Consider the following 26,737-nt stretch of genomic DNA (forward strand, 5'->3'; position numbering starts at 1 on the left):
TGAAAATCGTATTTTACACCTAAACTTATTAAGCCTTACCGATCACTTAAGTAGCAGACGATTTATACAGTCCTAGCTAAGCAGACAGAAATCGCGAAAATGTTTATACCCATAATACCTAGCGAATCCCCAGTAGATGGCGCATTTCAAACGATAAATAAATAAGGTGTACATTCTTTCGAATGAACTTGACGGCCCTGCAAATCGAGTACGGCCGACTATTTCAGCTAATACGAAGTAGGCCGCAAACGGACAGTGAGGGGGTACCTCTTTTACGCTGCTTTTCCCGTCCGGTTAGAGATACAGTGTCCATGGTTAAAGTCTTACTCCTAGGTTTAGTACAAAGTGGTGCGAGGGAACTTTAATTACACCAGAGGTAATAGGGGAAAGGGTCATAGAAATCGCATAAATAACTTATATGTAGAGCTGTGCTAGGTATTTGCCACTATTTGATTCGACCAATTTATTTTGCAAAATTTTAGGACAAGCTAACTTTAAATATAAGGAATGACATGTTGTGGAAGATTTTATTGTTGGTAGAAGAGTGAAATTGCTCTAAAACTATATTGTGCCATAAATTGGCATAGTTAATTTTTTATCTATTGAAAAACTAACTTAATACCGAAATTATTGTGGTATATGCATGGTAAGAGGTAAATAATGAATAACTCTTATTATAAGTCAAACTGAAGTGTTAAAATTAAGTGTGATAAAATGGTGATACATGCAAAAAAGTCAGCACTGAGCTGTGATAATTTACCATAAGCTTATCATAAGGTCTAGCATAGGGCCCCATGTTAACGTTATTGTCCGTGTGAGAAGAAAATTGACGCCAGATGATAGGACAAAAGCACCATCTTCGTTTTCAAAATTTCTACATCTAAAATTATATTATTATCTTGCTTGTTAGAGCAGCCACGCTAGGGCTGATAAATGTACACAGTGACAAAACACGTCTAGATCTCAAATTTTAAAAATAAATACCTTTAGAAACACAACTTTTATTTCTAATTACTATATTTGCTTTCTGATGAATTATATTGGAAAGCGATAAAATAATTTGATGAAAGTTTTGAATATACCTTTATGCGCATCATAATGCATTTCGCGAAATACTGTTCAGAAAAGGGTAGTGGAGGACGTGGCCACTAAGAGTTGCTAGTTTTAACGCGTGTGTGCTCGATGCCTAAGAGTTCTAGACGTTTACTTAGGGGAACCTTATCGACTTATGATTTTACTTATATTGATATATAAAATAGTTTCGGCCTTGTTTTATATATTGTCTGATATATTTGATGTTAATAATTATAATTATAATAAAAAGCTTCATTTTTGATATTCTTCTTCGGATAAAGTACGTTTTACAAATTATTCCTAATTTTTTCACACATTTATTAGCACGTTTTCCTTTCTGATAGAATCTGCATCACATCAAAATTTTATATTTGGTAGATTAATTTGATAAAAATTTATATTTGGTTCAAATTTTCAAACCTCGCGGTATTTGGTCGAATTAATTGGTCATTTTAATAATTTGATTTGACTGTTGGTTTTCAAAATCCGAAGTATTTGATAGTTGCCCAGAATCTTGCCTACTAGAATCTTGTCGTCTATGGCTGGGCCTGTCGCCTGCTCAAAAGGGGCCGTTCTGCCAATGAGCAGTGTTGCCAATGTTTGAAAGACGAAATTCCCATTGATGGATAGTAAATTTATAACAAATTCACACTTCTTTAATTAGCCCCACCCACAACGAAAACTCAACGGAAAACATGCCATAATTTTTGGAAAATTAACTTTTTAAAAATTAAATTTTATTGAAATTACAATTTTTTAAAATTTTGGTTATTAGGGCTATGCATTGTTTGATTGTAGTATTAGGATGATAAAATTAGCGAATAAGTAGATTAGTCCATTAAGAAAAGGGATCATAAAGCTAAACCCTGTACAAACTTGAAGAAATTTAAATACTTATAAATAGCTCGTACCGATAGGTGGTTTCTTCTAACTTAACATTTCGTATATGCTATTCTCCACCACTTTCCCCCTATTCGGCTTTCCGTTGCTACGCAACGCGTTTTGAAATTTTTAAGGTTCAGGCTAAGTTTCTAAGTTTGCTTTCTAATACGCGGGTTCACAACGCAAACTTTACCTAGACGAGCGGCTGTTCGATTATCTACATGGCGAGTTAAAAATATTATTTTTGAATGTTAGAAAGCGATAAACGATTTTTCAAGACGATTTTATATTACATTTATGACACGCAGCGCCTCTCGTGGTGAGATCACGCGTGACTTGTTTAAAAGTTTTTACCCGCCCCATTGAAATTAATGTAAAGTTGGTGATAATTAAACGTTAATTAACCTACCAAATGGTATACGAAATATTCCACTGACAATTTTTTCCGTTTATATGAACTTAAACGTAATATAAAATCGTCTTAAAAATCCTTTATTGCTTTATAGCGTTCAAAAATAATATTTTTAACGCACCATTTAGATAATCGAACATCTGCTCGTTTAGGTAAAGTTTGCGTTTTCAACCCGCGTATTAGAAAGCCAAATGAGATTTTAGAAAGTACGTTGTAATTCGGAACGATATTAATACTTTTCGCGAATTTTGTCATCAGTGAATTATAAATATGACTTGAACTAAGTTTCAAGGTTTATTTAAAAGCTAGTTTCATAACTTTTCATAAATTGGTTCGTTCGCAATGTATCTTTAAAGTAGACGAAAATTTGAAGGCGGTGACTCTTGCCCAGCCTTATGCCTCGGTTTAATCTACCGCGTATTTTGAAACTCAAAAACCTGAGTACTATCTTTAAATGATGGCGAACGTTAATTGTAATACGAAACAAATAACGAAATGCGAGGGATTTTTGGCGTTAAATGGACTTAGAACATATTTCGATATTTGTTTCTTATTACAAGGAGCGTTCAGGTTTTTCCGTTTGAAAATACGCGGCAGATTTAACCAAGGCTTAGTACTGGGCAAGATTCACTGCCTTTCATTTGCTTTCTAATACGCGGGTTGACAACTTTACCTAGACCAGCAGATGTTCGATTATCTACATGGAGCGGGGAAAAATATTAATTTTGAATGTTATAATGCGATAAACGATTTTTCAAGACGATTGTATATAACATTTAAGTTCATATAAACCGGAAAAATTGTCAGTGGAATATTTCTTATATCATTTGGTTGGTTAATTAACGTTTAATTATCTCCAACTTTACATTAATTTCAATGGGGGCGGGTAAAAACTTTAAACCAAGTTACGCGCGAGCCCGCCCGTAAAGGCGCTGCGCGTCAGTCGCTCGTACCAGAGAGTGTAAAGATTATGAGAGGCGTCTCTTCCTATTCCCGTAACGTTAAAATTTCGTACAAGATTTTGAGAGCGCGCGCCCATAGGAGAGGTTACGTTACTATCCGACACACGATGTCGCTACTGGAAAATTTTTAAATTTTGTAAACATCCGGAAAGTTTTTCATCAGTCATGGCTGTTAAACATAGTTGAATTATGCTAATTTAAAATTAATAAAATTCAATTCCATGAAAAATAAAGAAACGTAAGTACAAGAAAGCGTACTAATTATAATATTTTGATACTAAAAGAATTATTTGTTTGATTAACCAAGGAAATTCATTGGAAATTTTATGAAATGGCCGAGGCTTAACGAGAACAGAGTGGTATAAAAAAAAATACGAGGAAACATTGAAGTTGGTAAAATGAGATTAATGTTGTATTTATAACAGTTTCCTATTCGCTAACGAAAACTCCGGCAGCGCCCCCTATCCACACTGCGTGTAACTGTATAGTGGTGATCAGCATTCAGCAAATAGTGGTGTGCTACTGATGAGATGGTGGTATTATATACGTTTTAACAGCGAATTAGTGTTTTCTTGGTAAGTAGGATTGAATGTCAAGTTTAAAGACATAATGTTTGGTTCTAATTATATACTGTCATTAAGATTTGAAGTCCTTTTGGATTTACTTAAAACATTGTTAGAATAGGCCTTGGAGCAATATTGTTCAAATAAAAGATGACATCTCAAAAAGGTATGCTAACATTTAATTGGTATTCTATTATATTATCCTATTTTAACCTTTATTTATTCCATAATAGTGAATCTCACCATGGTTGAAATTTGGAAATACATTGGGGAAAAGCCAAGAGCCTTAGAAGAAGGAGAACGGATGTTTAGAGAAAGCCCAAAAGGATCAAAATGGGAACAAAATGGAGAAAGTTGCTCGGGCCAAATTTTCGTGGCTTAAAAAAGTACAAGTATTGGAATATGGCCTCTTAATTAACTTAAATAATCCATTTCTAGCTTTTAGTCCAGATGGATTATACATGGAAAATGGAGAGATAAAATTACTCGAGATTAAGAAGAAAATATCAATTGAAGATGCTGTCGCTCAAAACAAATTTAACTTCTTGAAAATTGGAAAAGACGGAATTTATTTACCAACTAACGATTGTAGAAGCTACTATGCACAAATTCAGCTTGGCCTTTATGTGTTAAACATAAAAACATGCTCATTTTTCTTGTATTCTCCCAAGGGCTATCTTTTAATTGATATTCAAAGAGACGAAGATTATTTGAAACAAAACATAGTCAAATTGTGCAATTTTTATTTCAAATTATATTTACCATTACTAGTCAAGAGTAAGTGATTTTTAAAACAAAAAAGTTCCTATTTTGTACTGTGCCAATTAGTATTATATAAGAAAAGTAAAATGAATTTGATCAATTAATGTTATAAATGAATTTTTACTTGAAGTCTTATTTATAATAAAAGATTTTTAAACTTATTTGATAAAAATTAATAAAATAATCATCATCGTCATTAAATAAGATTTAAACTTAGTCATCAAATTTATCATCTGCTAGAATTGGTTTTAGTAAATTTACTAATCCACATATGACCTTCAGAATTTCGTCACAGTAGGGAACTAAATCAAGGTCAAATTTATCATTTAAAATTTTAAATAATTTGATTCTTTGAATGGCTATCTCCACGTGAACACGAGCTGATGCAATTTTTTTGATTTTTTACACTTTCTTCCTTACTAAACTGTTATTTTTCTCAAAAATGGAGGGATGTGTAGAGCTATGCCATTGGCCGCACATTCATCTTCAATAAGGAAGCCTAAATTTAAGTTGAATGAGTTTTAAAATATTTTTTTAGCATATTACACTTTTATGCATACCTTTGTCAACCATAATTCCATCAATAAATTGTTCACAAAGATTTATGACCCCACTCTCAATGGTGACTTCCTTGTCGCTTACTTTTCCACCCCAGGGGTCGCTAACGAGCGTGATCATGCCAGAAGGTGAAATTCCAATGAGAATTTTTATTGTGTGAGTTCCTTTATAATGGATGTAGGTTGCCACTCTGTCGTGAAATGTGTTGGGCTTCATCATAGGTACTTCTGAGCAGTCCAACACAATGCGAGTATTATTAAACTCTTTAAAACATTTAGGAAAGTTATGATATTTTCCATATCCGGCCAAAAGATAAATTTCTTCAAAACTTCAGCAAGGGCACAAAGGGTTCTTTTGAAATATGTTGAAACTGTTCGATTCGAAATGACAAATAATGAAGCCAAAGCGTCAAATGTCAAATTTGACTTAAGCTTCATTAGGGTTAACAGCACCCTATATTTTACAGGCATTAGAAAATTAGAGCTTGCTCTGGTTTTCAAGCCCTAAAACCTCACTTGAAAGGCTTTCAAATAGTTCTTTCCCAATGCCAGTAAGAGACACAAAATCAGCATTTTTCATTCCATTGCTTGAAATTCCAACTCTTGACCCAGCAAAATACTTTCCATGGTCCAAATAAACTTGAACACCAATAGACGCATTTATTACTCTAGATGGTTTGTGAGATTGGTCCTTTCCTTGAGCTTCAGTTGTTACTTCAGATAGCATAGCTAAGTTTGATAATGACAAAAACTTTATCATCCGGAGCTGGTTCACTTGCGCTTTCAACAACTTTTGGAGCAATGGAATCTGTTATTGGTGATGTTGAACATAGAACTGCTTGATTTAAAATTAAATTTGTGTTATTATTCTATTTATTATTTCACAAAAGTTTACCATAAAATAAGAATACCTTTAGAACGCTTTACGTAACGTTGAGCTCGTTCTTTTAATCTAACTTCGGTTGATTCTTTAATTGGCTTACATGGCAATTTTTGGGAGGGAATGGCGTTACATTTCAAACGTCTTCTTACAGATCTACCATCTATTGATGAGTTTTTCGATTAATTTATTTTAAAAAAATTAATATTATTTGCATCTCACCATTTCTTTCCAAGAAGTCATCAGCTGTAAAATGGGCGCTACAAATCTGAGCCCACTTACTAGGCCTTTTCCCCGACTTTATCTTTGTTAACCATACATTTAAAAGTTTCTTACAACTTGGGAATTTATGAAATGATAATCCTGGCTTTGGTTCTTAACTATTTTCTTCAGTTTTACGTTTTTTAAGCGCAGTATTATTGCAAAAAGGGACCGCACAACTTCTCCCACCTCTAGCGTTAATGTGAACCGCCATATTTCTTGGATTTGTTTTGATTTGGATCACCACTATACGCTGGAAAACCAAGCTGCAGGGGTAGCGACGGCAGCGCCACCTATACCCGTTTCGCTAGCGAATCTAATCTTTTCTGGGTTTTCATGTATTCATGGTTGAGATCTTGTTTTTTAAGGGAACTATGTATGCAGAATTCTATGAAAAAAGATATCATGTTTTGGTATGCAGTTGCACATGGAGAATCTTCATAAGCTTTAAAATATTTATTGTCAATTCTTTGAATGATGAATCTCTCCAAACGTCCTTTAATATTTGTCATGTGCGATAAAAGCTTAAAACTGGTGTCAAATACTTCATTTGTCTCCGTTACAAATTTGAAGAAACTACCAGTTGGTACGATGAGGCTGCTGAGCAGCTGATAGAAGAATTCTTTGCTGTTTTGAAAGCTTTAAAGTAAAAGAGCAGATTTGTTGGGTCAACAATTGGATTGTCATTTTTGAGTTGACTTATGCAAGAAGAGCATTGAAGGTTGAATTAGATATCCTGAAATGTAACTAAGAACATTTTGTTTTAGCAGGTTTGGACTTCCAATAGAATTACAAAATTCTAAGTCTTCATCGGAACATTGCCTCTGGCTTTGCGAGACTACAAGATTTTCAAAATTAGAATCCGGTGGTTTCAAGAGATTATTCACAGAGGCAGCCCTGTATGCAGCTCGAAATTGTTGTGGATTGGGATGATCACGGTTGCCTCCTTTCTGTCTTATAGATCCAAGAAAATTATCTACAAAATCTTGGCTAATCATGTCCGTTAATAAAAACTTAAACCAAAATTATACTTTAGATCTTCCCAGAGGAGTAGCAAGGCTTGAATTGAAATTACCATTTTCTGAAATTTCCAATGGTGTAGAGTCATTAAGACTGAAAATTGTTGGCACAGCGGATGGTGTGAGCCTATTTTTAGTTCTAATATTCATGAAACTGGCATCAATGAAATGATTCGCGCAAATTCTATGGTTAACGTGTAAATATTCCGTAGTTTTATTTGTAAGCCCATCATTATTTACATTTTTCAGTCACAAAATAGAACTAAAATTTATATTAAGTTAATATGCCAATAAGCCTATCTAATGAAAATGCGAATTTACCAGTCTTTTTCCTATGGAAACTTCTAAAAAGATAAACAAGGATTTCTTGTTTTCGATATTTCACAATTTAAAACGGAACAATATACCCCAGACACACTAAATTATTTAAAAACCTTGTAAAACTAGCATTAAAAATCTGGAAAGTTTTTGCGTCTCTTTTAAACCTAACATCGAAACGCACGCGCTGTGAGAACGGCGCCACTGGTGGCGCCATCGCTCTTACGGTAGTAGTGGACATTTTTGGGAAAAAAAAAGTTAGTACGCTTTTTTGAAAGAGAGACGCCTCTCATAATCTTTACACTCTCTGCTCGTACTCTATTCGGCTTTCCGTTGCTACGGCCACTGCCTTCTATAATACTAGGCCTAGAAGTAAGAAAAAAAAGGGGGTGGCGGTAACGATTTTGAAATATCCGATAGAGGTCGCTTTTTTGGGTAGGGAAAGTGCGGGAAATTCAAACTTACGCGAAAAATTTAAATATTAATAGAGAAAATACACTATAATGTCAACATTCAATTTATAGGACTTTAATTTCTCTTAACAAATAATGAAATAGATTTAGTAAAAAAAACTATTTAAAAATAAGCTTGGATCTTCTACACGTTTTTTAATCCATTAAAAAAAATACAATGTAATATCACATTTTGATATGTTTGCGTGAAATTGGTTTAGTGTTCAATTTCTTTACCCGTTGTTTTAAATCAGTTAGATCTTTGGCATAGTTATCTAATAAAGGTCTAACAAATTTAGTTAGAAGGATTTCAGATAATTTTATGTAATTATCACAGTTGCACTTTAAGGATTTTGTAAAATAAGGCTGAATTATGTATAAGAAGATCTTTAATGATCCATGTTTGTATACCTACATCATGTGTTTCATTTCTTTGGTATGTTTCATTGGGAAAGACGAGGCAATGGTTGAGATCACGGGTGAGCAATTCATTAAAATGTTCTTTATCAAAATTAGTGGTTGTATGAGTATCACGAATATCTTTCATCACATTTGCAGCTTTCCTTTTGTGATTTTTTGGAGATAAAAAGTCTACCATGACTTTTGATTTTTTGTTGAAGTCGGACTGATATTTAGTTCAGCGGTCTCAATTAAATTTTCAAGAAATAGTCTCTTTCTTGATATATTTCCATTAATGAACTGCTGGCTTTTCATGCTTGTTGCCATTTTTCCCGCAGTGACTTATTCTTGGGAATAGAATGAAGACTTGCTGTTGGGCATCTATTTGAACTTTCATCATTTAATTTGGATTTGTTAGTTGAACCATCTTTTATTACGCAGGAATTCACCATTATTAATCTTTAATTTCTTTATGACTAGAAAATCCTTTGGGGGAAAAAAACGATTGTTATGACCAAGGCTTATGTATAAAACTTTCTTTAAATGATTATTGGTAATTATTGAATCGGAGAATATTATATTTATGTATCGTAAGCTTGAAATGGGTTTCAATATATCACTAACCAAAATCATATGTATTAAGTTTAAAATAATAAAAGGATAAATACCTGACTTTTTTAGGCATTTAATGTTTTGAAGCCACCAGTGGGAGGAGACTGCTGATTGGCCGCAGCCGTTTAACCTTTTTTACCCCAACCAAAAAACCCAAAAGAGCGACATCTAGCATCGACCATCCTGCGCGGCCGATGGTTTTTTTTTGCCTCGCACCAAAAGCTACCTTAAAACACGGGTTTCGGTTCTGGTTACGGACTCTTGGCAGGTTTCATGGAACCACTTTGTTTCGGCTCGGGGCGTCGGGTGGTACAAGACTGATCCGTCACGGGACTGTATTGCGGGTCTTCGGTTGCCACGTTGGCAAGACTCGTTAGTAGCACGTGTTAACTGTGACCGGCTTCCAACTGCTGCGGTGCTTTTCCGTTTTCGCTTAAGAACGTCTTGGGTGTGTCGCTCCGGTCAGTGCGCGGCGATAGAGACGCTTCACCACATTCTTTTTGAATGTCGGGCCGCTAGAGGTCCCCGCCATTCGTTTTTGGCGTCGCTTACTGCGGGTGACTTTCTCCACTCTGTGTCGGGTCTCCGTATGGCCTTTTCTCGAGGTGTATTACAGATTATTTCGGACGTGTGTACTCGGCTCCGCGCCGTTGGCATTCGTTAACTTTGCCGGGTACAATAGTTTTGTTTTTGGTTTGTGTATTTATCTTCTTATCGCTGTTTGTATATACTTTAAATTTGTAGTCTAATTCTGTATGATGCACATGGTGTGAAGGCCTCCGCTGCCATATACACCAATAAAGTCTTTCTTATTTTTGAAAAAAAAAAAATGTCACTTAAAAAATCGACGTAGCTACCATTTCTAGGCCTAGTATTATAGAAGGCAGTGCTACGGCACTCGTTTTTAAATTTTTAATGTTTAGGCTTAGTTTCTTTTTTCGGTGTAATAGTCGCAAGCCAGATTTCCCGCACGGTACTGACGAGTCCTAAATAGGACGAAACTGGTCTACCGTTGGAATTTCTTGCTATTTTATTTAATTTAATTTAGTTTATTACTCGAAAATCTATTTGGTCCGAGTTTCGCGTATTTTTGTTTACTCGAAGACCTATCGGTACGAGCCTATCTGATTTGCCTAGCTATTTGTAAGTATTTAAATTTCTTCAAATTTGTTCCGGGTTTAACTTTTTGATCCCTTCTCTTAATGGACTAATCTACTTATTCGCTAATTTTATCATCCTTTGCATTACAAACCATTGGTGGTTCCTTTTAACTTAACATTTCGTATTAGGAGGCGCCTCCTTTATTTTCTTTTTATAAAATCCCAAGAATCACGATAATTCACTGCTCTAGATAATTTTGGGCTTTTTTTTTTAGTCGATTGTGACGTGTGGGACAATTCAGTCCTCTCGTCCATTTGAGTAATCAGGGCGAGATATGTGTAAAGGCCACGCCAACGGGGGGATACGTGGGGACAGGGGTGAGGACACCCGTGGCGGAAGAATTCCAACCACCCGTTGGGGGATTGGTGGTCTTCCTCAAACGGCCATCCACAAACTCTGCCTCCCAGACGCTTGGGATTACAGGAGTACGCCACTACTTCCGGCCTAATTTTGGGCTTTCAATTTATAATCAAATTAAAAAATCAACGGATAAATACCCGCAGATATGAAAATTCCCATAAAATCAACGTTTTGGAACAAAAAATACCATTTTCCCACCGAGCCAAAATAAACCCCAAAAATTCCCACAATATGGAAAAATTTTCGCAATCTGGCAACACTGCCAATTAGAGGTGTTTTTACACGGGCGCCATAGCGGCCAGCTCATTCTTTGAAGTTTGTATGTTAACCTACGATTAAAAATATATATCGGAAAATTATTTTTAGATTAGTTTTTGCATTGAAGGCAATATAAAAACGAGCGTGGCGCTGCCGGCCAAGAGTTTATAGCATGGTTTAAAGCGGGAAAGTCCTTGTTCGTGAAATTTCGGCGAATGGGCGGGCCGGTATGGCGCGAGTGTCAAAGCTGGCCGTGGTTTCAGCTAGGAGCAACAAACACAAGGAGAACGCAGCTAGCCTTTAAACACGCTAACGAAGGGTTGTATATGAATTTCATTGGACGAGCGTCACGAGCCTTCACGCTGAACGTTTTACGGGCGGGGGTAAGACAATTTCCGAATTTTCCCCTTCCGACGGCAGCAGGGGCTAAGGCTTTTTGTTGCCCGAAGCGTCATCTCTCGGCGGATAAATATGAAAGCGGCAGACGACGCTTTCGATAGACAAGCTCGGGGAATTTCCATAGGATTATGCTGGAAAAATAACGTAATTATACCGGTAAATATATCAAGTGTATTATTATTTTTTAAACATGTTTAAATAAGGAACATTTGGAGCGATTTGGAAGAATATAGATTCGTTTGAACGGTTTCTTTCGTTGGTCAAATTTGAGTGTTCCCACCTCCAATCACATATAGATGGCAAGGCGTTTCCTATAACCATGGGCCAAATAATGATAAATCCAGGACATGCCTCTTGTACCTTCATACGTGCTTAATCGGTCGTCCACCAAAAGTAACGGGCGGCCATTTTAGTAGGCGGGGAAAAGGTGCAAATAAAAAAAATTGGGAGCAAAATCAAGCAGAAATTTCCGGTTTCCCGAACGCCATCTTGTGTTGACTAAGTCGAAATTCGGAAATAAGTGGCGGTTGTAATTCGAAAATCCTGCCATATTGGGCCCTTATTTTTAGATTAATGTTAACGAGTCTAGGAAAGTATATGTTTAATATTATATAATTATATATATTATACTAATTATGAACCTAGTACGTAAGAAAAAAGTACTTACATTATAACCACACTAGATATGATAACTGTGAATAAATATTCCAGGATATTTACTACGACGACCACGTGTATTATTTTTGAAAACTGCCCCTAAAAAATTTGCCCCCAAAATGACGTAGGTCCGCGATCGCGCATTTTCCCCAATAGGGGGAAATAGTGGTCGGGTGTTAGCGCATTGGAGGGGTTTTCGCATAGAGTCATGTCCTGGATTTATCATTATTTGGCCCATGCTATAACTAGGGTTTAATTACTTAGGGCAAAGCACTTGTTAATCCCGTGTAATTATTTTTAGTTCCTAAAGTTATCTTTCATATTTCCCCGAATAGAAATAGCGTTTCCAGATTGTGACCTGATGGCAGTAGGTGACCGGAGGGGTGGTAATTTTATTTTTTCTGAATGAAACATCCTTTGATAGTCAATCCATGCTGTAACTGACCCTAAATTCTTCTATAATTTCTGAAAAGGTTCTTTAAAGCCCTATATATTTCAGCATAAAATAAATAAATACTTTTTAACGAAGCAGAATAATTTGTCCCCGAAACCTGGTATAGTTACTCCCGCTGGTGGTTTACGTTGAAAGTAATCGTCGTATTAATATTCAGCTTAACTTTAAAATTATCTTTTCTAGTATTCTAGTGAGAATTATGTTAATGCTAAGTAAAATATTAACTTAAACATACCTTAAATTATTTGTTTTGAAGTTTCTTTGTATATTTTTATTCTATAATATTGTATATTTGAGTCCTAATAGCTTTATATACTCCTATATTTGAGAAAATTAGCTCCCAAATTTTCAAACGCTCGTTTCATTAAACAATTGGCGTCGAAATCCGATGAAATCCTAAAACATTACGAGCGTTTGGAAATCTGAGATTAAGCTGGTTCAAGTTAAAATTGCCCATGTTAACAACTAGTTTTAACCTTGTATTTGGCTCAAAGTACGTGTTAATATTATGAATTACAATTTTCATAATCAGGTTCATACGCTATTGATTTAACTATAGCTTTGGAAAACCGGTCACTCACTATCGTAAAGGTTATCTTTAGCCGCGAATTGATGTAGCTATTACCAGAGTTGGCAAGTTTTAAACTAAATGTTTCGGTTTGAAACAAGTGTCTTAAACCAATCTTTTAAACAAAACATTATACGTTTGAAACGTTCTAAACAAACTGTTTTAAACATGATTTTTATCATGGAAGATTTTACATACTCTTAGAAGTTTTTTTTAAGTAATGAGGTTAATTAGAGAAAAAATGGCTCGATTGAGGGTTAGGGGCGTATGAACCAGGCAAGGGGGAGGGGGAATGCCCTTCCCTAGAATTTTGCTGGAAGGGGCAACTAATGTTATTGCCCCCTCCAACGTTTTGGTCAGCTGAAATCTTCAAAAGGCTCCAATTATCATTTTAAAAGCATATAAAGCTTTGAAGAACCACAACATGCAACGAACGTTAACAGTAAATAACGTTTTACCCATTTACCTACGGGAAATAATATCTAATTTATTTTATTTCCCAATCCACAAGCTATAAAATACTTTTCTTACATTGCTTTTTTTCAACTGGTGATAAGAAATCTATCATCTTTTTAAACGAAAAATAAATAAATTTAGAAACGTTTTTGCTAACAGGCGATAAAATTTGTTTATCGCGATTGGTAGACTGGCTGTCGTGTAGATTGAATTATTGCTTCTGACATCATCAACAACTAAGCCCTCATGGCATCTGGAGTGTTTTTCGAGTATCTCGGCATTGACAATAATTGATGGTTAATATTTCAAATTTTTTAAGTATGACGCTAATAGCCCGAACACCGTAGTTGCCAAATGCATTCTTGGCCAACCAAAGGAAATATCTATAAAAGGACAGGTCACATCATCGTCGAATTTCAATCCCATGTTAAACGTTAACATGGCGACAAGTCGTTTAACGAGTTCGTCCTCCATTTATCAAAACAACGGCAGCGCTTACGTGCAAGTACATCGCATCTAAATCGTAAAGATTTACCTATAAAAACGATCCAAAGTTTTCTCCCACGACGAATTAGACTCTAATTTTCTAAATTTCGTAATACACGCGATGGTACCATTGCGCATAGTAGAAGATCCGTTTTTCAAACAAATGTTTGAAAACTTAGGTTTTTCAAATGTTATTAGTCGTCGATCACTTGGTAGACAAATGGACCAAAAATTCAAAGTGGAATGCGAAAAGTTGGTAAGCATATTCAGTAACGTGAAGTACGTTTGTACCACCGCGGACATTTGGTCGTCACCCAAACGTAGTTTTTTTTGGGTTAACTGCTCATTGGGTAGATACAAATACATACGACCGAAGGTCAGCTGCTCTAGCCTGTAAACGGTTTAGAGGAATTCATAGCTACGAAAGAATTCGTGAGATTTTAGCCGATATTCACAGCGACTTTGGGCTGGATGCTGATAAAATAATTGCAACGGTAACAGATATTGCTATCAATTTTGTCAAAGCGTTTTAAAGTATTTGGAGTAACCATCGAGGTTCTTTACCTTTGTTAGTTGGAGTTTTCTTGATTAGCTTGAAGGTAAAGAGTTTGGGTTATAGTTATTTGTACTATATTAATTGTAATTGTGATTAAGTTCTTTTTCCGTTGTTTTTTTTTTGGTTAAATTACCCGCTAACATAGTTACCAAAGGCTCATGTAGAAGCTCCTGTTTTTGCATCTATAGTGTTAGCTGGTGTTATATTAAAGTTAGGGGGTTATGGTATTATTCGATTCTAACCTTTTTTGTGGGTGTTCTTTAAGGTTGGTTAGATTTACTAGTGAGTTTTTCTGTGTTGGGTGGTGTTTAAGCGAATTTAATTTGTCTTTCACAAGGGGATTTAAAGTCTCTTGTAGCATATTCTTCAGTGGGCCATATAATAATATTTATGGGAGGAGTTTTTAGTTTGAGTGTTTTTTCGTAATAACGGGGGGGTTATTATAATGATTTCGCATGGTCTTACATCTTCTGGTTTGTTAAGATTAACTAATATAGTTTATGAACGTCTTCAATCACGTAGACTTTTACTAGCACGGGGCATACTTTTAGTAAATCCTTTTATGGGATTATTTTGGTTTATTTTAAGTGCTAGAAATATAGCTAATCCTCCTTTTTCAAATTTGGTAGGGGAGTTATTTTTATCTTTCGGTATTCTGGGTGTGGAAGGTTTATACCTAGTCCCTCTAAGACACATATTCTTTTTGGTTTTCAACATGGTCCCTTATTTGGTGTTATTGTTTTTTAGGTGCTTTGATTGATTATTTTATATATCTTGTTCCTCTCTTATTTTTAATTTTAAAATTAGATGTCCTTTTTTGCCTTAATAAGTTTAAGAAAAATTTTAATTTTAATAAATTGAAAAATGACAGCGGCGAGATTCGAAGCCGCGCCCCCGACGAGAATGGTGCCTAAAACCAGAGCCTTAGACCACTCGGCCACACTGCCTTGGTTTTGGGTTAAATTTCCCAAAATATCGTCTAAATGCTATAAAACAAATTTCCCACGCCTTTAAAACATACCTTGTACAAAATTGAATAGTGACAGCGGCGGGATTCAAACCCGCGCCCCCGAAGAGACTGGTGCCTAAAACCGGCGCCTTAGACCACTCGGCCACACTGTCTTCTTTTTGGTTTATATTTCCTAAAATATCGTCTTAATGCTGTGAAATGGTTTTCCCAAGCCTCTAAAAACATACCTTCTTCAAATTGAATAATGACAGCGGCGGGATTCGAACCCGCGTCCCCGAAGATACTGGTGCCTAAAACCAGCGCCATAGACCACTCGGCCACATTGCCTTCATTTCGGTTTACATATCCCAAAATATCGTCTAAATGCTGTAAAACCAATTTCCAACGCCTTTCATACATACCTTCTACCAAATTGAATAATGACAGCGGTGTGATTCGAACCCGCGCCCCCTAAGAGACTGATGCCTTAAACCAGCGCCTTAGACCACTCGGCCACACTGCCTTCGTTTCGGTTTATATTTCCCAAAATATCGTCTAAATGCTGTAAAACAAATTTCCCACCCCTTTAAAACATACCTTGTACAAAATTGAATATAGACAGCGGCGGGATTCGAACCCGCGCCCCCTAAGGGACTGGTGCCTTAAACCAGCGCCTTTTTTTTATTCATTCAACCATCAAGAAAACTATACATATTCGTCATATACAACAATGCCATACATCAAAAGTCAATAGAGAAAGAAATACTTTTAGAATTGTCAATACTTAACACATAACAGATAAAATGTTAGGGAAATAAATTAAGAAAATTGTTTAAAACCTTTACAAGATCAATTTTAGAGGGATGTTTCAAGTATACCAGGGTGAGAAGTCTAATTTCGCGCCGTATGTTGGCCAGAAATAGTTGAGAGCACCACACACTAGGTTTGTTTAGTTCCTGCTCAATGACTATTTTTCATCGATACTTCCAATTGAAAGCCTGGTTGTTGCAAATAGATTGACAACATTGTGAATACTTGGTGCCAGGTGTGTCGCGTTACCGAGCAAGACAGGAACAAATGTGCAACCGTTTCGGGGGCATTGTCACATAATGGACAACGATCAGTTGTCACAAGACCAGCTTTGAAAAGTCGACTCTTCACTGCGAGAGCTTGGTGAATAATTTTGAAATTGGTAGAGGATAAAGTGGCTCCAAGGGTAGTGTTGACCAAAGTTTTAAACTTCACTCGAGGGAGGGGACCCCCAAAGAAAGACCGCCACCGTTCTTCGCCGGAAGATTCAGGGAATGTCCCCGCAAAACGATCGAAGGCAATAGATTTTAAACTTTGCGGCGTATTTAAAATTTCACTAGCGTTACGGCGGATTTCGAGGTAAGGAATTGACCGATCCGACGACGAGATCGCTGGGGGCGCTGAAACATGAAAGAGAACAGCCCAGTCAGCTGGCAGTGCAGACCGGATCAAGAAGTCGATCGATAGGTAAATCACTATAAGGGAGTTAGATCTGGCACTGTTCAATCAAGGCATGAGGTCGTATAAAACCGGGGATGACTTAGTAATGGATGTCGCGCAGTGTTTTGAAGCCAGCCTGAGCCATAATACGGGATTTTTTGTGATAGCGCTGTGGTAAAGAAATTCGAGGTTTCAGAAACAGTGGTTCGGAAAGTGGATCTGACCGAGGCATCACGGTAGAGCCTATAGTCGTAAGATGCGAGTGCCAACTTGTGAGGAGTTCGACGTAGCGAGGCGGCATACGCCCAAGCAGAGCCCGATTAAATAACGGACGGAAAGTTTCTTCTTGTCTTGTCAACCCACTGCCGTATTCCAACAGTAAGTTGTTGTGTATGGATTCGTCATGAACGGGTAACTCACGCAGGATGAGTGTTTGGCACTCTTGGATGCGCATAAAGTGTAGTTTCTGGACGACGTCCACTAAGCCAAAACCGCCGACTACCTTTGGTCTGATCAGCGTTGAATAAGCGAGAGCGTGATAGCCAGAACCACAAATAAAGTTCAGAAAAGCAGCTTTTATTTGGGAAGCAAGTTTATTCGACAAAGGCAATACACGAGTGAGGTGCCAAAGCTTGGAAGTGGCCAGACAATTGATTATTATTATTTTCCCGAAGAGTGATAGCGGGCGCCGTTTTCACGCGCGCAATACAGCCATAATACGTAAAATAGAGAGAGCGTGGTTCGAAGTAAGTACTACCCCTAAGACCTTTAATGGCTCCTTGGATACCAGAATTCCTTCAATCCGTTTGTCTGGTCGGTTTGTCCAAGAACCGAGCCATTGCCCGCTACTTTTGTCCAGATTTATAACCGCCCCAGAAGCGCTGCCGTAGTCATGATAAATCGATACCACGACGCGTACCGAAGTTTCAGCCGCTAAAGACAAAGTGTTGTCGTCTACATGTTGAAAGAGTACCGGGGAGTCGCTGTTGCAAATACGTAGATGCGGGATACTCGAAGACGGCGATAACGCGAGGCAAAGTGGCTCGGTCGAAAAAGTGTATAATAAAGGGCTTAAAGGACAGCCCTGACGAACTGATCTTCCAAGACGAAAAAAGTTCGTCAAAAAACCATTGACCTTGATCGTTGTACGACCACCCACCAGGAGTAGTTGAATCCATCGGAGAAAATGGGGACCGAACCCGAAAGCTTGCAGTACCCGGAATAGAAATGACCAGTTCACGAAATCGTACGCTTTCCGTAAGTCCATTTTCAAGAAAAGACCCGGCTGTCTGTGGAGTGCCAGATACGAGGTAACGTCGCCAAGGTATCGTGTTGCGCCCGCGACATCACGGCCACGAATAGCTCCAGTTTGGCAGGGCGAAATGACTGTAGGCGCCACCAATGCCATGCGAGTAGCCAAGACTTTACCAATAACTTTACGGTCGACGTTGAGCAACGTGATGGGACGCCAATTAGACAATAACGTTAAGTCGCCGTCTTTCGGTAAAAGAATGATCATGCCTTGAGTCATAGAGAGATGCATTTGTCCCGTGGCAAACATGACTTCAACAAGCCTTACGAAATCCTTAGCTATCAACGGGAGTACGAAACGCCAAAATTGGACTGTGAAGCCATCGAGACCTGGGCTACGGCCTAGTGCCATAGCGTTCAAAGATTTGTGGATGTCTTCCCAAGAAACGGGACTTTCGCAAGCGGCAGACAAATCCGGTGGTAACTTTCCGGCAACAAAGGAGGCAAAACGTGCAGCTTGAGAGTCATCACTGTCCGACGCGCGATACATGTTTTCATAATAAGAAAATATTTCCTGACGAACGGAAACGCCATCGTGAATTGATGAGCCGTCAAGTTTTTAATTGATCACCGGGTTTGCCGATGTTTTTCGAGACTCAAGAAATAGCCCGAAGGTTGCTCCCCCAAATCACTCCACTCGGTAATGGAGCGAATTACAGCGCCCCGCAATAGATAGTGGTCATGTTCCTTGATCAAATTTTGAACTTTTACGAATTCGCCACAAACCGGGTCTTGCATTGATAAACGACGTGACAACTCTTCCAACTGACAAGCCAAGAGCGTCCTGGTGTGCCGACGTTCGGAAGCGGCGGCTTTCCCGTAAAATATTGCGTAATCACGAATTGTACGTTTGAGGGTTTCGTACCAGTCAAAAATATCCGTAGAATAGTATTCGCGTGAGCGACTCCTAGTGATAATCCGCCTGACGCACGAACAGAAAACCTCATCCTCAAGTAGTGAATCGTTAAAGGACCAGGTTCCAGGGCCCCGAGGAACTCCTCCAAAATCAAAATGGGCGATCGCGGCGCGATGATCGGAAATCGGACAGTCACGAATAAAAGCATTTTGAATATTCAAAGAATCAAATTTTTTTACGAAAATGTAATCAATGCGAGAGCGGATAAACCGGCCAAAAACGTAACCAGAACGCGTAAAGTCCCTTTTGTCATTGTTTTTGAGTCGAAGAGTGTCAGTAACATGTAATTTGGCGGCAAGTCTATGAAGGGCCGTAAATTGTGACTTGTTAGGTCTACAACTAGCAGGAAGGCGGTCCCGTAGGCTATAGCAAATATCGTTAAAATCGCCACCCAAAATTAAACGGCCGGTAGGACAGTTAGATTTGATGGTTGTAAAGAACAACTCACGGTCATTCGCCGAATTAGGCGCGTACACATTTAAAAAATGAAATAGATCACCGGATAATTCAGCCGAAACTAATAAACTACGACCCCGAACAATATGAAAAACACTTGCAGTTTTAAAATCGAGTTTCGGATTAATTAAAATTGACACCCCGCAAAACCCCGTTTCGTCAACGTTACATAAAAAACATTTAACGAAATAAATTTTTTTAAAAAGCGCAACATGAGACGAATCCCAATGAGTTTCTTGTAAAAAAATTATGTCAAATGATTTTACATATTCCACTAATTCTTTCATCTTAATGACATCACGTAGACCATTGATATTAAGAGAAATTACCCGGAGAACCATGAGCGTATGGAGGGTGGAAGAATGACGAAGACAAAGCAGCTCCCGGAGACGGTGCAGTAGTAGACGGAGGAAGACTCGCGTTCCGAGCTGCCTCTAGCGACGGAAACTGGAACCCAGGTTGATTGAAAGGTAGTTGACGTTTGGCGAGATCCAAATCTGAACTCGAAGTGGGAAGGGAATGCTTCCCACTGCCCACCGCAACCTTGGAAAGGCGATTGGCAAAAAGCGAGTCGTCTAAATCAGCATCAGCCATGTCGATGTCACCTTCTGGTTTCCGCTTTGACATATCAGACCCACCAGGTCGTACATTTGCGGGATCCTCTGTCCTTTGTTCTTTGTCGACCGGAAATATCACGTCGACGATCTTCCATCATTGAGGCGCCAGTACCCCGCCCAGGGCATGACCTGGCCAAATGACCACCATGACCACAGCGACGACAGATATTGTTGGGACAATCTTGATACAGGTGTGCGGAATGGAGACAACCGTTGCAAACCCGAGTCTGCGCTTCGTGGCGAACGCGATAAACGTTTTCACAACCCATCACATCCAATACCTTTAAACTGTAAGGCAGCGAAGATACACCTTGAGGCAACGTGACGCGAACGTTACGCTCCCCGTAATACAAGCCATCGGACTTTACCCACACAAAAGCGCCTTTAAGTTCACACCCGTAAGCTTCTAGTTTAACGCGAATAGCGTCGTCCGTGACAAACTCTGGCACTTCGAGAAACTTCAAAATAACAGATCGTGCCGATACACTTTCGACCGCCCGTAAAACACCACCTACCCCTAACCCCGATTTAATACATTGTTCCGCGTCCGCGTCAGTACAAAAACAAACAAAAAATCCACATACACCAGGGACGACCGATGAAATAGCATCAGTTCCGAAAACCATTTTAACCGATACTGCATTACTCTCCTTTGCAATACCCGGAGTCAATGACTCGACAACCACAAAGACGCTACGCTTTAGCGCCTCCATAGTGGCGGCCTCCCGAAATCTGGGACAACCGTAAGAAGAAAAATAAAACCCAAACACGAAAATGAAAAATCGAAAAAGGGAAAAAGAAAACACGGTAGAAAACCGCAAAAGTGTTACGTACCGCCGCAAGAAAACACCGAGAACGAGAACGCAAAAAAGACAACCGTTCCCGACGAAAAAGCAAACGAGACTCTTCGACTCGCGCCCCCAAAGAGACTGGTGCCTCAAACCAGTGCCTTAGACCACTCGGCCACACTGCCTTCGTGTGGATGAAGATTAACTACAATATCGTCTAATGCTGTAAAAAGGTTTTCCCATGCCCCTAAAAACATACCTCCTGCAAAATTAAATAATGACAGCGGCGGGATTCGAACCCGCGCCCTTGAAGAGTTGGTGCCTAAAACCAGCGCCATATACCACTCGGCCACACTGCCTTCATGACGATGGATATTTTTAGATAAAAACTTAGTGGCATATCACATTGTAAACGTTTTTTTTATTCCTGTAAGAAGCCACCACATTTTCAATGAACATAATTATCGTGATCTTCCATTTCAATACAATTCAGAGTAGTGTAGAAACGACTGAAAAAAACATAATTGCGAACCCTTTTAGAATTGTTATTAGTGGTTCAACTCTAAGAGCAAGTTTCCAGGTACTTGGTGTAGATAAGGCCTTTATTCCATGTTGCATTAACTAGAATAAAGTTGACCTTCCTGTTTGTGATGAACTTTGGCATTTATTCACAGTTACTAAGCCTTAGTGTTTGTAACCCTTCAGGTTCACCTTCTCCTCGCCTTTATTCCATGTTGCATTAACTAGAATAATGTTGACCTTCCTGTTTGTGATGAACTTTGGCATTTATTCACAGTTACTAAGCCTAAGTGTTTGTAACCCTTCAGGTTCACCTTCTCCTCGGGCATACTTATTTTTTTATTTACTTTTGTTACTAGTGTTATTTAAATACGCTCATGATTACGCCACATGATTCTCTTATATATAAAAATCCTCGCCTTCTAGAAAATTACTGGTTTTGACCATCTTGTTACAATATTTATGTTAAAAGCCCCCTTTTTATAGTAACGATTAATTAATCAATACGCTCGATACATCAAAAGAACGGAAATCGTCACCCCCAACCGATAACAATTATCCCAAATTGACTAAATTAATTTACAATTAACATTACAATTAAAATTAAATAACTTCGGAACGATCTGTTGGAATTAAGTGAAATTTATAAGGATCATAGCAAATGATCTACCCTCGCCATTAAACATAAAATTAAGTTGATTATTTAAATAGTATAGGTCAAATAAATTATAAACTAAATCCCCGCCTTCCACAAGGCTAATATTTAATCCGTCGCCAAGGTGGTGCTAATTAAAAGCTTTCCTCTTTGTGGCTCAGTATTTCCCAACGTACGTAGACTCGCTGGCGCGGACGCGTAAAAGACCTTCAACAATCACGAGGTGCGCCCGGGCAAGGTCTACTTTAACTTCTCAATACCCTCAGCGGACCGCGACTCCATGGAGATATTTCCGAGTGGCTATTCTCCGTTCAGGCTTCCAGGTAACCCTAAAGAGACCAGAGAAGCGAGTTTGGCCTACTCCAAGATAGAAACCGATACCCCCGCTTATATCCGTTGTCAAGGGCCGAATTTCAACCCCGGATGTTTTCTTCAAAAACAAAAGTAATGGAAAGACCTCTGAAACCCCCGCAACCACGTGAAACCAACCAGCCAATGACCACTGGAAAAAGTGAAGTCCGAAGAGGATAAAATCAGGCCCGAGTTTGAGAGCTCATTTTATCCGTAGAGTATCCCTTACACTGAGAGAAATTTATATTGTATGAATTATAGAAAATATCTGGCAAACCATCATTCCAGAAATGTTCTGATTTCTTTACAGACATTTCCGAAATAAAGTTTTACAGTTACAAACTGTTTTTTTTTAACAGATAAAAACAAAATTTTTACTTACAGATTAATTATGTAAAAATTACAGTTATTTGTATTGTAAATTTCACAGAACAAATATGTTAAATAAAAATGTAACGTTTTTTTTTAAAAAGTCATTGTTCTGTATATATTAAAGAATTTTTTGTTTTAAAAACTGAACAACTTGTGTTTCTATAAAACGTACTTCTGTAAATATGGCATACCGTTCTGTAGGACAAACTGAACAACTTGTGTTTTTATTAAACGTACTTCTGTAAATATGGCATACCGTTCTGTAGGACAAACTGAACAACTTGTGTTTATATAAATTGTAGTTCTGTAAATATTTTATAAGTTTCTGTAGAAACTGAACAACTGGTTTTTATAAAACGTACTTCTGTAAATATGTTATACCGTTCTGTAGTAAGTCTTATGTGTTGCAAAAAACGTAATTCTGTACACATTACAGATTATTTCGGTAAAAAACACTTAGCCCAGATTTTCTGAAATACTTTGAATTGGGTTTTTTAAGGAAACTTCTTTTGAAAAACGGACTTTCCGTTGTGGTAAAAAACCTAAATTCTACAAATATTACAAAATATTGGATACAATTTTGAAAAAATCATTTATTCATGAGGCAATTTCCCAAAATAACTACCGGATTTTATTTTTAATTAATATCCAATTATATTGGGATATTTTGTTTATCAAAACAAGGATCTTTACGTTTATAACCTCTTTCGGATTCTGTGGATTTATCTTGGCGATGCATCTTAGTTTCTATAATATTGAAAAGAAAATTAGTTAAACCTTGCCCTCAATCATTTATGTTTAGTAGTAGAGTTAGCCCGCATTCAAAGAAAGGACTTATTATACAAGAAAAGATTATTCCCTCAAAATGTTAATCCGAGTTGCCACAAAGTTTACATTTTAAAATTCCCCGACTTTTCCAGGTTTTCCCGGACAGTCTAACACAATTTTCATGGACCAATCAGTAGCGTAGCAAAGGGGGCGGCACTTTTCCCTTCATGGTAACTGAAGCGACGGTCAATACTCCATTTTAAACTATCTTAGAAAACTATTTCTATGTATTAAGGGGGCGGCAAAAGGTCTAGCTACGCCACTGGGACCAATGAAATAACGTTCAAATCTTACAATTAAATTATTTTAAGTTAAACCATAACTTCTTTTGAAGTGGTAATTAAATATGAACAAGAGCACATTATATGCTGACGTTAGAAGGCTATAAAGAAGTTAGAGACAGTAAATCTAATGCATGATGGTCGTTGTTCTACCCCTGTGAGAATAGGGTGAGAATTTGAGAGGAGGTGAGATGCGCGAAACTTCAAAAGGAGAGGAGCGTGAGAGGAGTTTCACAAAGTACGCGTTTCAGAGAGAGGAGATTGAAAGGAGGGATTTTACAACTTCCATAAACGGAAAAGAGTGAGAGATGAGATCAGATTTTTCAATAAAACTAACGGGAGTGTGCGCGAGGTTAGATTAATTAGTGAAATTCGATGAGAGGAGATGAGATACAAAATTAGTTTACGGTGCTTAGAGGAGATGAGTTTGAGTTTAAAATTTTAGAAACGGGAATGAGGTGGAGTGAGAGTTATCACGATATTTTGAAAAATGCCCATCACTGCCTAAAATTGACGCAGGGTTCATATAACCATAGGCAAACCGATTTCCTTGATATTTCCCGTTTTTCCATTTTTATGTGGTCGATCTCGAGTCGAACATTCATTAGACCTTTAGCGTAGGAAAGTACAGGGAGTGTCACACTTTTAAGTAATTATCTCACTTTTGTTATTACCTATAATTATCAGACATGGGTGAGGCGGCAGCTTTTTTTCTATGTCACTAATAGGAGTTCCAGCCTAAAATATAGGAATAATAATAATAATAATAACTTAATAATTTCATATAATTCACGGCAAAACTTGTTCTTTCAATAAATCCCCACTTTTTCCCCGGATCCCGAAGTATGTTGGAAGAACTCGAAAATTATTTGTCCAAAATTTTAGTATATAATTCAATATTATTGTAGTACAGTCCAAAAGAAATAATTCAAACAATGTCATCTTCACGAGTTCTACTACAGTTGAACTATGGTCCCCAGAAAGCTTAGTACGGTTTGAACACTCTTTGCGTCTATGTCCGTCACGTGTTCTACTGCAACCATTCCCATATAGTAAAATTTAGTCAACGGTTTTACTTAATACAATAGGTGTTTCAATAAAATAATAAATCATAATTAATTAAGCTTGGTTTTAAATTAGAGCCTCACAACCTAAGCTCCAGTCTACGTCACTATTTACATTCCTTAACAGGTCGCGGGAATTTCTGGGCTTTGTAAACTCGCATCGAAACATTTTCTGTTCTCATTCATTACCGCGTATTACAGCCGTGTCTATTTTTGAACCGTTTCCGTGCGAAAATAGTCTTCGGCTATTTAAGCCCGTACCCGTTTGCCGATCCAAAATAGCCGTTACCAGGCCTTTCCGCAAACGGACCTAAATAGCCGAGGACTATTTTCAAACGGACACCGTTTAAAACAGACACTACGGTATATTACCTTTAATACTACTTTTATGTTAATCAAAATAAATAAATAATACTAACTATTAACAATAATAATAATCTTCGGAATAAATTGATGATTTCGCTAAGCCTAAGAATGGAACAAAATGCCCAAGGCTTGCCTCGTCTTTGTGTCGAGAGCGCTCCAAATTTTCAACACTAACTTCAGTCAGGAGTCATGACTCATGAGCAGCGTTGCCATGTCAAAAACCCGAAAATTATTTCACCCCTGATCGAAGATTTTTAAAGTGTACCATGTACAGATTTTAAAACCTGTTATATCTTATTCTAATGTAAATACAAAGTTAACTTATGGGTTAGAATAATACAAAGAAATAACTGACAGCTCACTCTGCAACTGCATTTCGTGAAGCCAATATAGAAATCGGATAACAAACTAGAACGGGTTTTGAAATTTTGTCGTGTGGTCCGATTAGAACTTTTAAAGAACCTTGCCTTTGGTCCATGCTTTTCATTTGGCTGGTAACGAAAGTTACGCCATCAGCGCCGCACTGGTGAACCACGGTCAACTTTGATCACGCGCTGTTCACGCTACAGTGGCCAACACATTCGTCGAAATTCCGCGAGCAAGGATTTTCCCCCTATAAAATGTACTATAACGTGTTCAGCGCCACGCTCATTTTTATAATGGCTTCAATGTAAAAACTATTTAAAAAAATCCGCTAGGGGTGCTCAAATCATACACATAAATATTTAATTACCCAAATTAAATATTTATGTTTTAAATAAATCTTGTGCACTAGAAAAATTCGCCTGGTGGGAACGTGTTCAAGACGGCGGCCGCGTTGTCCCGCTGCACGGCAATGGCTATGCGTTGGCTGATGTATTCCACGGAACGCGGCTACCCGGTTACTTCGCGAATTTTCCGGCCAGTCGCGTGTTCCAGGGCCAAGCCAAGAGTTTCAACAGCCAAAGCACAGAACTGGAAGCGATGACCGAGGACCACATATATTTGGCCTTTTTTCTTCAATTCAGCCTGGATGGCGGCCCAGAGAGGGGCTGTAGAAGACGAAATCAAATACGAAGGAGTTATGGGGTCGGATCGTGTGAAATCCCATACTAATGATTTACCACCGGACCAAGGGACAAGGGTCATGCCATCTGCGCGTTTGCCGTCGTCCCTCGACAAACTGCGGGGGCTCGAGGACGGAGGGCACACAGGCGGACATGTCACGAGAGCGCGCCGTACGACCAGTGCTTTTTTGCAACTTAACCATCGGTCCCGAACGAGTCGACATGGGCACCGCAGTTGCA

General features: G+C 38.0%; 1 protein-coding gene, 1 long non-coding RNA gene and 1 other non-coding gene across 6 annotated transcripts; all 3 read right to left on the bottom strand.

Moving 5' to 3' along the window:
- Positions 1 to 4,621: 4,621 nt before the first annotated feature.
- Positions 4,622 to 6,661, bottom strand: LOC149959315 (uncharacterized). Of its 4 annotated transcripts, none has more exons than XR_016478384.1 (5): positions 6,315 to 6,661; positions 6,124 to 6,248; positions 5,729 to 6,050; positions 5,216 to 5,583; positions 4,622 to 5,154 (listed from the first exon to the last, which is right to left on the bottom strand). XR_016478384.1 is itself a non-coding variant. In XM_090165165.1 (4 exons), exons 3-4 carry the CDS (start codon positions 5,430 to 5,432, stop codon positions 5,075 to 5,077), a joined length of 297 nt encoding a protein of 98 aa, XP_090021291.1. In that variant the 5' UTR covers positions 5,433 to 6,050; positions 6,124 to 6,255; positions 6,315 to 6,661; the 3' UTR covers positions 4,622 to 5,074. The 4 variants fall into 4 exon arrangements, 1 of the variants encoding a protein (XP_090021291.1); XR_016478383.1 differs by having other exon boundaries at positions 5,729 to 6,047; positions 6,124 to 6,255; XR_016478382.1 differs by having other exon boundaries at positions 6,124 to 6,255.
- Positions 6,662 to 15,898: 9,237 nt separating this feature from the next.
- Positions 15,899 to 15,980, bottom strand: TRNAL-AAG (transfer RNA leucine (anticodon AAG)). Its single transcript has one exon. It is a non-coding gene; the product is annotated as a tRNA-Leu (tRNA).
- A 7,595-nt stretch (positions 15,981 to 23,575) lies between these two features.
- On the bottom strand, positions 23,576 to 25,598 carry LOC149959317 (uncharacterized). The gene is made up of 3 exons (XR_016478446.1): positions 25,512 to 25,598; positions 24,696 to 24,759; positions 23,576 to 23,659 (listed from the first exon to the last, which is right to left on the bottom strand). It is a non-coding gene; the product is annotated as an uncharacterized LOC149959317 (long non-coding RNA).
- Between the last annotated feature and the right edge of the window lie 1,139 nt (positions 25,599 to 26,737).

The sequence above is a fragment of the Leiobunum rupestre genome, chromosome 2 (genome assembly GCF_980474605.1).
Source record: "Leiobunum rupestre chromosome 2, qqLeiRupe1.1.hap1, whole genome shotgun sequence".
Taxonomy (NCBI): domain Eukaryota; kingdom Metazoa; phylum Arthropoda; class Arachnida; order Opiliones; family Sclerosomatidae; genus Leiobunum; species Leiobunum rupestre.